Consider the following 15,053-nt stretch of genomic DNA (forward strand, 5'->3'; position numbering starts at 1 on the left):
TTTTATCTGAGGTGAATGGGGGAGATGAATTCCAATGTGATGGGGAAGAGTTATTTATATTTGAAGGATCACTATAGAGTTCTTTATAAAATTCTTCTAGTCTGTTTAGGATTTGTGCTTGGTTCCTTATTATAGTTCCATTCTTATCTTTTATTGCAATTACTTGACTTTTGCCAACTGATAAATGTTTTCTTAGTATTTTCATATTTTTATTGTTTACAATTGTTTCTTTATTTTTGTAGTGCTATAAGATCTTATTTTATTTCTCATCCTTTTCCTTATTGTTTTGCATAGTTCTGCATATTCTATTTTAGAAGTTAAGTTTTTGTCTTGTTTCATATTTCGTCTCTTTTTTAGTAGTTGTAATGTTTCCTCTGAAAGTTTATGGTCTTTTTGTTGTTTGTTGCTTTTGAATTTGTTGGTTGCTTAGATTATTACTTCCGTTAGGTTTTTGCTTATTTTATTTGTCTTCTTCAAATATATTTATTAAGTCTAGTTTTGATTGAGTTTTTATTCATAATCCTTCTTCTTGTTTTCAATAGGTTCTAAGTCAAAACTTCTTGATTTTTTGTTGTTTAGCCATTTTATTCTTTCCAATTTGGGGTTTATTTTAATTTTGGCTCTCACCAGTTGGTGGTCACTTCCTGTTTTTACTTGATTTAGTACTGAGGTATCTTGAACTATTTCTTTATTATTACACAGTATATAATCTATTTCATTTTTTATTTCTTCATTTGGACTTTGCAATGTTCATTTTCTTTTGGGGGTTTTCTTAAAAATTGTATTCATAATGTAAAGCTTGTTACTGATAAAGAATTCTGTAAGAACCATTCCAGAGTTGCTGATTTACCATATACCTGTGGTATACAAGCAGGTGTAATATATTATTCATCTATTAAATAAAGGCTGAATTACAGAGGAATTTCTTTACTGAGTATCCCAGATAAAATTTGTGTGAGCATGCTTGAGAAGAAGCTAAGAAGAATTGTAGATGAGATTAGATGTGAAGAAGAAGTGGGGGAGGGGAGGCTGCATTTAGGTCAAATAAGGTTGTCAGGATCAGATTTTTACTTTAAGACAAATTGTTGAAAAAACATAGGAATTTTATCTTTAAGTTTTGTAGATTTGGAAAAGGCATGTGGTAAAGTGGCAAGTGAAAAGCGTTTTAAAACTGCAATTATATGATGTAAATTATACTGATGCTATTGTATGGTAACAACATATAGATTAAGTATAAGCCAACAGTTAGATTTACAAGATGTACTAGGTGATATTTAGATATAATCTGGTTGAATGTTTGTGTGCATTCTATTCCACCACTATTCGTCTTTTTATTTTATTTTTTTCGTCACATTAGAAAGGGAAACCACATTAAATCTGATATGCAAAACAGAGATATTAAACTGAGCTTTTTCTTTTATGCAAATGACGTTATACTCCATTACAAGTCATCATTATATTTTAACTAAATTAAGTAACTGCTCTGTGTCTACATATTTTATGCATTGTCAGTGGAGAATGTATAGAACATGTCCAGCATGTTCTTTCACAACAATCTTTCATTAAATTCTTCAAAGAATAGCTTTGAAGAATTCAATTTCTTCAAGTTAAGTAACCATGGAATAAGTGACACCTATAAAGGATCATATAATTTCTGTTTGATGAATGCACAAATTTCAACACAGGTTAAAGAATGCAGAGAAGACTTGCTTCTACTCAAATGGCATTTATTTCTTTTGCTCCCTTGTGAAAGCTATTTGACTCACCTGCTCATCCGTGCTTTTACCCTTCTCAGGTCTGGATATTATGAGTGTAATATCACCCAAAAATAAAGCTGACTTGGTGCAGTTCTTCTTTCGCAGTGCCTATTTAAATGACCAAGGCAAACACTTCACATCATTCCAACTACAGCTGACATCATCTCTACACTGATCTTTGCCAGAATGAAGATTTCTGGATGCTGATAGCATTCTTGTTCCCCCCCCCCACACACACACACAGTTGTCATTAACAGTTAGCACTCTTATATTCTATATCAAAAGGCTTTACAATTTGTATATTATTTGATATCTATCCTATAATGAGAGCAAATAAGTCAGTTATCAAATTGTTGTTTTTACCTCATTTCTCTCAAAAATTATGAAGAAGGTTATTAGTAGTCACTGTTTTTGTAACCTAGAGATCAACTAATTAATCAGTGACTACCATTATGAATTCTTTCACACTCAATCCATAGCAGGTCTCCTAGATGAAATTGTCCACCTCTGGGTATAAAGCTATTTTTCCAGGGCATTTGATCAGATCTGGCATAGAGGTCAACTTAATACAATATCATCTTATGGTCTGTCTTCTACCCTTTGCAGTTCCAGACTGGTAGGTTGGTTCTCCTTGAATAATTTCCTCCACATTACTTTACCATCACCCCCCCCCCCAAAAAATAAAAAAACCTTCATTTAACAGCAGATGAAGGCACATCACCAGCATAAGGAGACAAAAAACATCCAAAAAAGGTACATCCAGATATTCCTCCTATTTTATTCTTCATATATTAGTTTTATAACACTTCAGTAATGCCCTAAGGATTTTGGATAAAGAGCCAATGACATTGTAAAAAAATAAGGGGGCACTCCTAAATGAAAGTAGGCTATATTAGCCATTAAAATAATGTTATGGTTAAATTCAACAAGCAGAATTGATACACAATGATATTTTTGGATTTTGCTGTAAGCTTTTGACAGGATACAATATGAAAAGTTGTCACATAAGTTGGAAGACTTAGCATTGGATTATAAACTATTATCTTGGATAAAAAAGGATGACTTGCTCCCGGATGTCAAAAAGTAGTATATGAAGTTTAAGATTTAAGGTGATGAGTGGAATCAGTCCATTGTCTATTGTTATTCAGTCTTTACATTAATGACATTAGGAAGGATTTGACAAGAAACATGCAGCTGTTTGCTGATGATGCAAAGATAGGCAGGTTAATCAGGAATGCAACTAACATGCAATGCCAGTTGGGTATTGAAATTTTAGTAGATAAAGTTGAAGTTTAGGGCCATATAGTAAAGATTGCAAATTGACTCAGAGGATAATTGCAGTGCTAAAACAAATATTAACATGTTGAGTACTTCATCTGGACTGTTGTTTCGTATCTATTATTACAGCAGCCATTTGTTGTTTCACTTTTTAATAACTTGGATTGTTCTTTAATTTCACAAGAGCATTCGAATCCTTTAAGTTATGCATTCTTTTTTTTTTTTTTTAAATGAGTTGTTCTTAAACATAATTGTGTAAGCATTGGATAAACATGGAAGATTTTATCAGATTTTTATGTTTGCTCCATGGCATATGATATATGGTAATTAAACAATATTTAGAAGGTAATCACAATGCTAGTTCTTTGCTTACATAGACTGACTTTGTTGTTATCCTGTGACTTAAGTCAGTGACTGCTATGTATTAGTGGTTTCATTTCTAAATTGAATATTTGAATATCTGTTCTTGAATTTTCCTTCTGCCTGCTACATGTTCATGAAATGAACTTGTAGTACTCAAGTAACTCGTTGACATTTCGAAGTATATTTAAAGGGTGCTGATTTGATTTCTTTCATTCCTGCATTTAGGAATGAATGGATATGAAATGAATGTCAAAATGCAAAATGATATTTTGCATTTCAACATTCTTAATAAAGATATTAACATGTTAATTTGCACCAGGGTTTTCCATCACGAAGAAACCCTGGTGTCCATAGCTGGGCACAGAAGTCCAGATGGGGTCTTATCAAGGCTTGATACAGAGGAACAACAACTTGTTCGTCTCTGCATGTTAAAGTATTTTTCAGAAGCCAAGTGATTTGGTGAGCTGTTTTAGTTACTTTTGCAATGTGCCCCTAAACTTCAACTCCCTATCCACCAACACTCCCAAATCCCTGGCCTCATCAATCTCCTGGAGTATGATTCCACCAATGCGATATACTGCTGCTATTCTTTTCACCCAAAGTGCATAACCTTACACTTTGCCACATTAAATTCACATCCATTTTTCCTAGCCCAGTCCTCCAAACTATCCAAATCATCCTGTAAAATTTTGACATCTTGTGCACTCACAATTGCTCTACCCAACTTTGCATCATCAGCAAACAAGTGAACACTTCCTCTCAAGTTATATGAAGACATAAGAATATAGAAGATAAACATCAGGAAGGTGGCAAAATTTTCAAATGGAGCTTAGAAATGGAGGAAAGCATACTGTTAAAGGAATTGGAGATAATGGGTGACATGGAAATTGAAGATATTCTAGATGTCTGGAGTAATTACTTTGAAAGATTATTGAATGAAGCGAGAAGTGATAGAACAGTGGTAAAAAAAAAGGCAAGAAACAACAGAATTCATAGAGACTGCATGGTAGGAAGTCAATTGAATAAATTTATATGGAATAAGAGAGAAATTAGTTAAGACACTAAACACTAACTCTATGCCATATTCAAATCAATTTTAACTTAGGGATCTGGGAGCTTGGTTAGAAGTAAAACACTTGATTAAAGACAAGAGACCTAAGATAAGATATGAGAATTCTGAGAATTGGGAGGGGGGGGGTGAACAGATTGGCATAAATCACAGATTTTAAAAAAATCGGGATATTAGAATGAAGGATGTTTGTGTTTTAAGGTTTTATGGCACAAGGATAGCTATTGTCATACTGAGCAAGAAAAGATCATAGCAATACACAACGTAAATAACTTGATAAGTAAACAAAAGGCATAAACTGATAGAGATAAGAATGTATAAAAAGATAAATTAAAAAAAAACAATGTACAAAAAACAAAGTGTAAAAAAAGATGCATATAAAAGGCAGATGTAAAAGATCTATGTATAAAAAAAGTATGAAAAAAAAAAGATGTATATAAAAGGTAAGTGTAAAATATCAATGAAAAACAAGTATAAAAAAAGTTCATAAAGCACAGATAAAAATAATCAGATATTAAAAGTCTATATATAAAACATATAAATAAAAATAATGCAAAGTCTATATATGATGCAAAATATTGATTTTCACTAAAAATTTATAAACAAAAGACACTTGGTGAGTCCGAGATAAAATCTCGAATGTATAGGGCATAGACAGATTATGAATACAGCTAAAATAATACCTGCCATCATTGATGAAATGATGGCAATCAATTAAAATATGACTTACGGTTAGTCTGGCACTACAGAATTCACATGAAAGCATTTAATCACCTCTCAAAAGGAAGGAGGATGATGCAACAACAACTTCCTCTTTTTTTTTCTTTTTTTTTTTTTTTTTTTATATTGATCCCTTACACAAGAGGTTGAGAGACCTATGAGCACATCAGTGTCAAGTGTGAGATACAGATAAGGACTGAGCATGCTGAGATAGAAGTTTACTGTCTTTTTTTTTTTTTTTTTGAAGAGCCAGGTTGTAGTTGTTTGGAAATACTTCATGAGGAAGGCTGTTTCAGAGGACAGAGGTGGGTGGAATAAAAGAGGAAGAGGAGAAGCAAGTTCAGTGCACTACATTTCTTAGATGCTGAGGAAGCTATTAATGTGATGTGTTTATGCCATGAGAGACTGAAGTTAAATATTAGTTCAAGTAGAGAGATCTGATCGTGTCTGGTGATTTCTGGTGATGGTAAGCGTAGGTTAGCTGAGATCTCTTTTGAGAGAGAAAAGGCAAGATTGTTTTGGTGGCATTGAACATAACAAGGTTGTCCTTGCTCCACTGAAGAACAGTGTGTAGATCAGTGTTTAAGGAACTGGTTGTAGATAATGTTGTAGCATGGGATGTCAGAGTACTACATGGTTTGTCAAATGACTAGGATGAATGGAGAGTACTGTCTGCAAAGATGTAGATAGCATTAATGGTGATTGTGAATAGATCATTTATGTACAGGAGAAAGAGAATAGGTGATAGTACAGAAACTTGAGGCACTCCAGCATTGGTGGCGAAGCTCAAAGAGAAGAACCCATCTACTTTGACTCACGGAGAATCAGAAAGAAAGAAAGCTGGCTACCTAGACTTTACTCCTTTACTTTGCAACTGTGTTTACAGTTGCAAAGTAAAGGGATGCTGGATAGCTACTGCTCTTGTATAAACAAGTGCAAAAGAAAATGGAAAGTAATCTTTACAGATTCTACATAGACAGATTGCCAAATTTCAGGCAATTAGAAAGAAAAAGACCCAGAAGAAGACAATGATATAAGTGGATTGATACAGTAAGAAGTGCTTTAGAAGACCGAATCATAAGATCCAATGATACTAGTCCTGAGAGGTAACAGATTGATGAGGAAAATTGTTGATAGGAAGTTCTTAATGGTGTAAACTTTCCTTGTGGTGCTAACATAATATCCTACACATCCCCTGAGAGTACAAATCAGGAATATGATGATGAACCCTACTTGAAACTGCCACTCAAGAAGTTTATCTTTAAAGTGGTCTTGAATATCGTCACTTCCCGAACTGACATACTATATGTATTATTTAGTAGGATTTCATCTGTTTCAGTCTTCTTTGTCTCAATAACACCAGTTATGTCCACATAGTACTTCTCTAGTGCTCCTGCTGGTTTTGACTTCTTTTACATTGATGCTTCTTATGGTGATGGTGCCTGTCAATGAAAGGAGCACGAATAATGAAAACAATGAGTGTCTTTAAACTAGCCAGTGCCCCCAGCCTACATGAAATTTCAACATGACATACCATCATGTCTTTATCTGGTTTATGGCAATACAAAATACAATTTGGTTGGCTAAGGTCTAAATCCCAAATTGTCAGCACATCCTCGTTCATTCAGTATCCTGTGGATATCCACTGACAAGATGCACCATGTCAAGCTGTGGACCAGACATTATGTCAGGAGCTCTAGTCGATTGTCCATGTTCCTTACAGATCATGTGGGTCTCCTCCCAGTTATCTAACCTTGATTCTTAAGTGACGTTTATATTATTATTATTATTACATGATACTTCCAGGGATTCCAAAGACTCATCGAAGGAGGACACACTCCACAACTCTCCGTCTCCGCTACTACTTTCATCATCTATACCAACGCCATCTACTGCCGATCACCACCACCACTGGTATTTTCACAAACAATCACGAACATCCATGCGCACAGCGGGATTTGAACCTGCAGCCCTTTGGTGGAAGAGCGGATATGCTAACCACTCGGGCCAAACAGGCGTATTTCATCTTGTTGTACCATCATTGTCTCTTGGTTGTATACAAGGCAGTATTCAAAGTAATTTTAACTTATGGATCTGAGAGCTGGGTTAGGTATAAAACATTTGATCAAAGACTAGGAACTACAAACATGAGAGTTGAGAAAAATTAGGGATGTGAATAGAAGAATCAATAAATAATGAATAATAAAGATTAGAAAAATCAACAGCAGAATCATATTAAAAATGAAGATATTTTAAAGGTAATTAACACTGTTAACATTCATGGGCATGTGAACTTAGTTGATCTTCTCAGATAGTTATGTTCACTACAGTCTCCCATAGCAGGAATGGATAGTAGGAAAAAAGACAGGAAGATGGACTGATTCAGTCACAGTTGCCTTAGAAAACCAAAATATAAGATCTGACAATATTGGGATCCTGAAAGATAAGATTTGGAGGAAAATCATTAACATAAAATTAGTAATCATGTAAACCTTTTTTTTTAAAAAAAAAAAATACTATCATTGTATCCTGTATACTCCTTAAGGATACACATCAGGAGAGAGACAGCAAAGAAATTATGGCCTAATAATTCAAACTGAAGTATATGAAACAATTGCAATACGTACGTAAGGTTAAACTTAAAGTTGAACTGCCAAGTTGAATATTCTGGTGGCACTCTACCATCTTCATCATGAAATGTTAATCCTAGTTGAATAATCTTAAGGAGGTCAACATTGCAGCGCAGCAACTGATACTGGTAATCAGCAGTACTCCGAAATTCGCCAATGGGACGGGCAACAACACCAGGAAATTCAGTATCCTACATAAAAAATTTAAATAAATAAAAACATAGTAACTGAAGCATCTAAATATGCTCCAAATCCTTTAGTGTGTTATTCTTAAATCATGTTACACTTTCTTTAGGACTTCTTGACCCTCCCCAATTTGTGAAAGAACTTGAGACACTCACCCTCCATGTCCCATCAAATTTTTTTAAAAAAGTGTAAACACATTAAGCTTTGTGTTAAAATTTCCACAATCTTTGAAACACTGCTTCTATTTTTGAAACTTCAACAATTACATGCAATAATAATAGCTATGGTACTATATTTTTAAATCATCTACATTCAGTGGTTTTCCTGAATTGCCATTTATTAATTATTTTTTATGGCTCATCTTATGATGAGATATCACCATTCTTATTTAAACCATGTTACAGATTGGTTTATGCATCAGAATCCCATCAAATAGTGCAACATCATTTAAGGATGATCCCCCAGCTTAAAATAAAAATCACATCTATTATATTTTCTTTCCAGTGTAAAACTAGTGATGTATAAAGAAGAAGTGATGCTTATATGAAATCAAGGGTTCATAGTAGTCATTCTTAAGTCAAGTATTGTAGAAAAATCAGACGATTCATATTGCTATAATAATTTATTCAATAGAGCTATTTCAACAGAAAAAAGCCCATAACATTCATAGAAACAATCAAATTACTAAAATAACTAGAGCAAAAATAGCCAACATACTTTTTTGCTTTCTCCTTTTGCACAGATACTTCTGTAAAAATCACATAATCATTTTACTTATTATGTTTGTTTGTTTTTTTTTAAATATATTTTTATGTAAGCTGGGTGAAAATTTGGTTAATGGAATTAATGAGAAATATGTTTTTGTTAAATCATAAGAGAATCTAAACATGTGTGTGTGTGTTTGATTTAGTAATACAATTATATGCTTAGTATTACTGCAGCCACCATATAGTTAAGTGATACCATAACAAAAAGAGACTTAAATGAGTAATTGTATGCCCACACTTCATAGCACCAAAGTGTGGGCATACAGCATGAATTGACTATTCTTGGTATATTACCTTGGTAATGTGCCAAGAATAGTCAATTCATGCTGAAGGGGAGAAAGAAATAAAGGATGTATGAACTGGTCACCAACACCTGAAATCACATGCTTTATATGTAAATTTTCCAACTGTTGTACAAACAAAATAGTTACTAGTTTAATGACTAAAATTTTCATAAAAGAAAAGCTAATTTTCCAACGTATAATAATAAACAATCATCCCATGAAAAGCATTGATTACCCTAATATCGGAATGGATTCTCCTTCTTTTGACATGCACAGAAGTGTCGAAAGGTCTCGCATCTGTGGGCATACAGTAGTAAGATTGCTTACCATATGTTATAATCCTTAGGAAATAACACAGAAATGTTGTTTGTATATTACATATTAACTTATGTTTGTTTACAGTAGTGTTCTTATACAATGCACTATCATGACATACAAGCAATGTAGTATCGGTAGCCATTTTTGTCACTTGAATTTTAATAATGAGCATGTGCGTTAGTTGTTTTTTAGAACAGCTGTCACTGGGTAACAAGAATGCTAGCAGGGAAGGAGAAATGAAAAGGTCTAATAAATTAATAAGTTAATTTCTCTAATCTCAGAAAAGTTTTTATATGTATCTTTAACTACTCTCCAAGGAGTCTGTGAAGTCAATAATTGAAGGATAGCATATTGATTTATAATGTACCAAGCCTTCATATACAAGAAATAAGTAATATATGCTTCATATCCAAGAAGCAAGATGGAATCTGTAGTAAAGTTCCTTTTATTGGAAGTACATTTGGAACTGTTCAATTAATGTACTCTTATTGTCTGAGCAATTATTCTTCATGCCTATTTCAGTAAAATGAAGAAAAGATGTTTAAGGAAACTTGCTTACAGAAAGAAGACATACACAATTGTATTAGCTAAATGCAGCCTTAACTAATATAACTGCATATGCAATTATATTAGTTAAGGACTTGGAGAGATAAGACAGAATTAATGAATGAGTAAAAACAAAATAAATGCTGCAAAGGAAGTTCTCATGTGGCCAAGTGAAGCTACAGAACTTTTAGCTGAATGTTATATTCAGTTTGTTTTGCAAATTATTTGATGTTATCTCTCGGATTATTAACTGTGAGTGAGAGGGTGAAAGATATTTTTATTGAGTTCACACTGTGCAATTCCAAGAATGGGTATTCAATTATTTGTATTAAAAGGTTAGATATACAGAATAGTAGAAATTAATTTTATTATTATTATTTGTCACCTCCAGGGAGTCCAAAGACTCATCGACAGAGGGCATCTACTCTCAACTCTGCTTCCACCACTCACACTCCACCAACTGACCACAACTACACCAATGCCATCTACTGCCGACCACCACTAGTATTTCCAAAGACAATCACAAGCATCCATGCCCACGGTGGGATTCGAACCCACAGCCTCTTGACTGGACAGCGGACACGCTAACCACTCGGCCAGCCTGGCTTGCCGAGTGATTAGTGTTATTTACTAATTGCAATTCTATAGAAAAAAGGAATGTCAGATCTTTTTAGAGAGAATCACTTAATATTATAGAATTGAATCTGTTGTATATATTTATTTATACATGTACAGTAAATATTTCATTATATTTCATTATTTTTATAATTGAGCTTCATTCTTTGGATAAACACAACACGCTGAATTTGAAGTCAATGCACCATCATGGATACAAATCTGTAACATTCTAACCAACTAAAATAAAAATATATATAATACATATAATATAAATAAAAATATATATAATAATAATCTTACTCCACGATTGACTTTAATATATTTGGATATAGGAAAGAATAACATAATTGGAGCAATCAAGGTCTTCAAAATGTTATATTTGAAGCTTGATTGCTCCAATTTAGGAAAAACGGTTATAATTTAGGAAACAGCAAATACATATTATATTGTGTACATATTTGCTACTGGATCAAGAGTCATGGCAACCTCTTAGGATAAATAATTTTGAGACTTGATAGCTCCCATCTCAAGAATCCTTAATGCCATAATATGGTCTACTGTAACTCCAGTTCTGGAATGAGCCATTCAACAGGACACAGCTGCCAAAATTTCCTGTACAAATCCAATAAATGAATGAATCAGAGCAATTTTTGAAGATAAGTATTACTGTTGTCCTATTCTTCCAAAGACACTGGTATAGACTGCATTGTCAACCCAACTCGAAATACTGTATAGTTTCGTTAAGGTTCTCTCACAGTTTAAGTACAAATAAACCAAAATGAAGAAATAGTTTAAGGGATAGGCAGAAAAGTTGTTGATGCACACAACGCCATTCAAATAATTTTGAATGAGTTCAGCATTCCTCTTAGGTTGTGTAACGTCCCTAAGAATTTCAGCATAATATAATCAGACCAAAACGAAAGCAGCGATTGCATAGAATGGGATTTCCTGCTTTGCAGACATCTATAGAGGTTACATCATTTCTAACACTGCTTAAGATTCTCTATGAAGTTCAGCTTGATCAGACCAAAAAGAAGGAAAATTACAGGGATCTGAGCAGATAAATGACATTATTCGATATGTTTTGAATAAATTTGGAATATATTTGTTTATGCTGCCGATGGTCTCTGCTGAGAATTTCAGCACAAATGGACCAAAATAGCAGAATGTCACAGACAACCCCTAGAGGATTCATCATTTCAATAATTCCAACACCATTTATTCATTGACTGGTTTACCTACTTATCTTAAAAATAAACATCTCCTAAACACACACGCGCATACAGTGGAACCTTGGTTGTCGAATGATTCTCATCTCGAACAAATCAGTTCCCAAACATATTTTCTGAACAAAAAAACGCACTAGTTTTCAAACAAAATCTCGGTTCCCGAACAGGCAAACTGGCAACCACATGCTCCGCAGGCTGAGATTATGACGGGGGGGCATTAGTTACGCCGTAGCCTCCACTCAGTGCAGACACCTGCTCGAATTTGTAGTGTCTGTTCTTGATTTTCTTTGCGTTTTGTTGTTTTTTTTATATAAATTATTATTAAATAAGCCACCCTTCAGCCCAATGGCCAAGAACACCTACTTAGCCCGCTAGAGGGGTTTTAGGACTTTTAGGAGAACAATTAGCTTCATTTCTTCATTCTCAGTTACTGTGTTGTATTGCCTACGTGCACGTGCCTTTTTTTGTAAGTTCCTTTTGAAAATGGCAACGTGACGTTGCCGAAATATCGGAAATATTTATTAAAGTGTAATTTAATTTATATTCATATCTACGTTGCTCAATTCCTTAAGTGATTTAGTAATGCATAACCAACGTATAAGCCTGTCTACGAGAATCAAAATAAGCCACCATGGGGCCAAAGAAGGATGGTGATAGCAGCAAAGCGAAAAGAAAAGTTGTTAGAACCACGATAGGAGTGAAAAAAGAAATCATATCCAAACATGAAAATGGCGTTCGTGTCTCAGATCTTGCTATGCAGTTCAGTATGGCGAAATCAACGATCTGTACAATACTCAAAAATAAAGAGGCGATCAATTTTCATCTATATTTATTTATCTATTTATTGTGTTTATTCATTTTGTGTAAGATTCTATGCATTTTCATTGTTTTTGTATATGATTTTATGCATGAAGTACTGTTATAAAGGGTTAAATAAGCAATCATCTAGGATTTGGGAATGGATTAATCCATTTTACATAAATTCTTATGGGAAAATGGTTTCAGTTTTTCAAACAAATCAGTTTCTGAACAGCCTTTAGGAATGAATTATGTTCGACAACCGAGGTTCCACTATATATATATATCAGGGGGCATATATTCAGGGTGTGCTCTAGTTGTGTGCATCACACAACTAGATGCACACCTGTAGAATAGCAATATCACCTCAGTGGTATTGCTATTCTGTGGGTGTGCTGTGTTAAATATTGTTAAAAATTAAATTACATTTTTTGCATTTATTCCTGTTAAAGACTTCCTTAATTGTTTCCTGGATTTGTGCGATTCTTAAAATTAAACACGATATACTAATGCTTCATGAAGGAGACACTTTTCGACACAAACAATAGATCGCATTTGTATTAATAGCCCATGGTGACAAATATGGACACCCCCTTTTGAACAGATGTCACAGTGAGTCAAATTCTTAGCATTCCAATGGTTTTTAAATCACCTACAAGCAGTGGTTAAATTCTAAACAAATAAGCTCCGTGGCCCTTAAAGTAAGGTCATAAATGTGAGGCTATTGCTAGATTGTTGCAACATTTTTTTAAAAATTTTATTTATTTATTCTGGTGGAGTTAAAGCCATCAGGTCTTCTCTTCCACACCACCAGAAACATTAAATACAAATACAGAAACAAAATTACAAATTAATGTAATACTTTTAACATATTAAAAGATAATTAAATTTAAGATAACATGAGGTTATATGAGCAATGAAAAAAATAAAAAAACAGTAGGTTTATTCAGCTTCTTACGTAAATGTAGAAAAGAAAAAAAATGGAAATATAATAATGATGAATTAATTAAATTCCTTAGTAAATTTCTAATTTAACTTATTTAGACTGTAAAACATCAAACAATTATTGTCTTATTGATATTCAAAACTGTAAACAATTGTTGAATAATAACACAATAATGTAGGCATACTTACCGTAAAGGGAGAGAAGTCACAAAACAAAATGTTCCAGGTCCAGGCCCAGTGCATAAAAAAGTTCAGGGGATGGGCCCCCGGAGGGCCCCAGCTGAATTTAACCACTACCTAGAAGGAGAGCCAGGGTGTGTGCACCGAGACAATAGCACCCAGAAATCAGTGGCTGTGACTGTTTTTTGTGTCAACCAATCCAATTGAACGTTGTCATTTGTCACGAGTTGCTGTTTTTGTTGTCTGAGTTTCATCTGTTTTGCATGCATGAAGTGTGAAATGACGTGTTTAGGACACCGATATAGACAAGTAATTTTCTATAAATAATTTATAACTTTTTTGCCCATATTTACAATGGGAAGAAGTGTTGATCTGCTGAATTTCCTATTTTCTGCCAGAGCTTTTGCGGATTGTATGATTGTAGTCAAAGAAGGTAAGCCTTGTCCTAATCTTCCAAATTTACTATTACATTTACACTTTTGAGTAATTCAAATACACCAACCAAATAGAGCATTCTCCTTCATTATTGTTTTCTAATATATCTTACAACAAATACATTTCCCCCACTCTACACATATTTGGTTATTCAGTGATAAATTAAAGTATTCAAAGTTATCCTACAATTAATTGCATTGGACCAATTAAGATGAGCACTGATGCGTTATACACTCATAAAACTTTCATACATCAAAAATGCAATCATATGGTCAAATTGACATGAATTTCATAGCGAGCGTTGCATAAGACAGAGGACAGCACACCTAACTGAAATGAGGACACAATGCCACTAATATCTATATATATATCACCACTTGGTCAGGCGGCCTGGTTAGCCGAGTGGTCAGCATATCCACTCTCCAGCCAAAAGGCTGCAGGTTTGAATCCCGCTGTGGGCATGGATGTTTGCAATTGTCTGTGAAAATACTAGTGGTGATGGGCTGTAGATGGCGTTGGTGTAAATGATGGTAGTTGCAGTTCATTGTAGTTGGTGGATTGAGTGGTGGAGACAGAGTTGTAGAGTAGGTGCCCTCCCTGGAGGTGTTATGTAATAATAATAACACACACATACACAAGGAAAGTTCAAAAAAAGACCGAACTCTTTAAACAGCAAGCCAACTGGCACAGACAGCATGCTGTGGCTACTGAGCCCACCTAGTGGCAGGTTTTGATAACAAACTGCCATTTGCCTCGTTCTGCTATGAGCATTAGTCGTTGAGTTACATCTGCTGTTCCTTGGATTAGTGACAAAGTGATAATGAAAGAGCTTGAAGAACGTATGTGTGTGAAATTTTGCTGCAAACTTGATAAAAATTTTACAGAGACATTTCAATTGCTTAAGCAAGCATACAAGGAGGACTGTACAAA

The 15,053-nt window shown here is 34.0% G+C and overlaps 1 protein-coding gene across 4 annotated transcripts in view; it reads right to left on the minus strand.

Moving 5' to 3' along the window:
- Nucleotides 1-15,053, minus strand: part of LOC150104697 (CCR4-NOT transcription complex subunit 7-like) — a 161,762-nt gene that overhangs the window by 62,914 nt on the left and 83,795 nt on the right. For all 4 annotated transcript variants that reach the window (XM_090395281.1, XM_090395280.1, XM_090395282.1 and 1 more), the window contains one exon: nucleotides 7,815-8,008. In XM_090395281.1, the coding sequence (XP_090251407.1) occupies nucleotides 7,815-8,008 (194 nt within the window). The remainder of the gene's footprint in view (nucleotides 1-7,814; nucleotides 8,009-15,053) is intronic.

The sequence above is a fragment of the Typopeltis vanoorti genome, chromosome 7 (genome assembly GCF_054136105.1).
Source record: "Typopeltis vanoorti isolate ZY-2024b chromosome 7, IOZ_Tvanoo_1.0, whole genome shotgun sequence".
Lineage (NCBI taxonomy): Eukaryota > Metazoa > Arthropoda > Arachnida > Uropygi > Thelyphonidae > Typopeltis > Typopeltis vanoorti.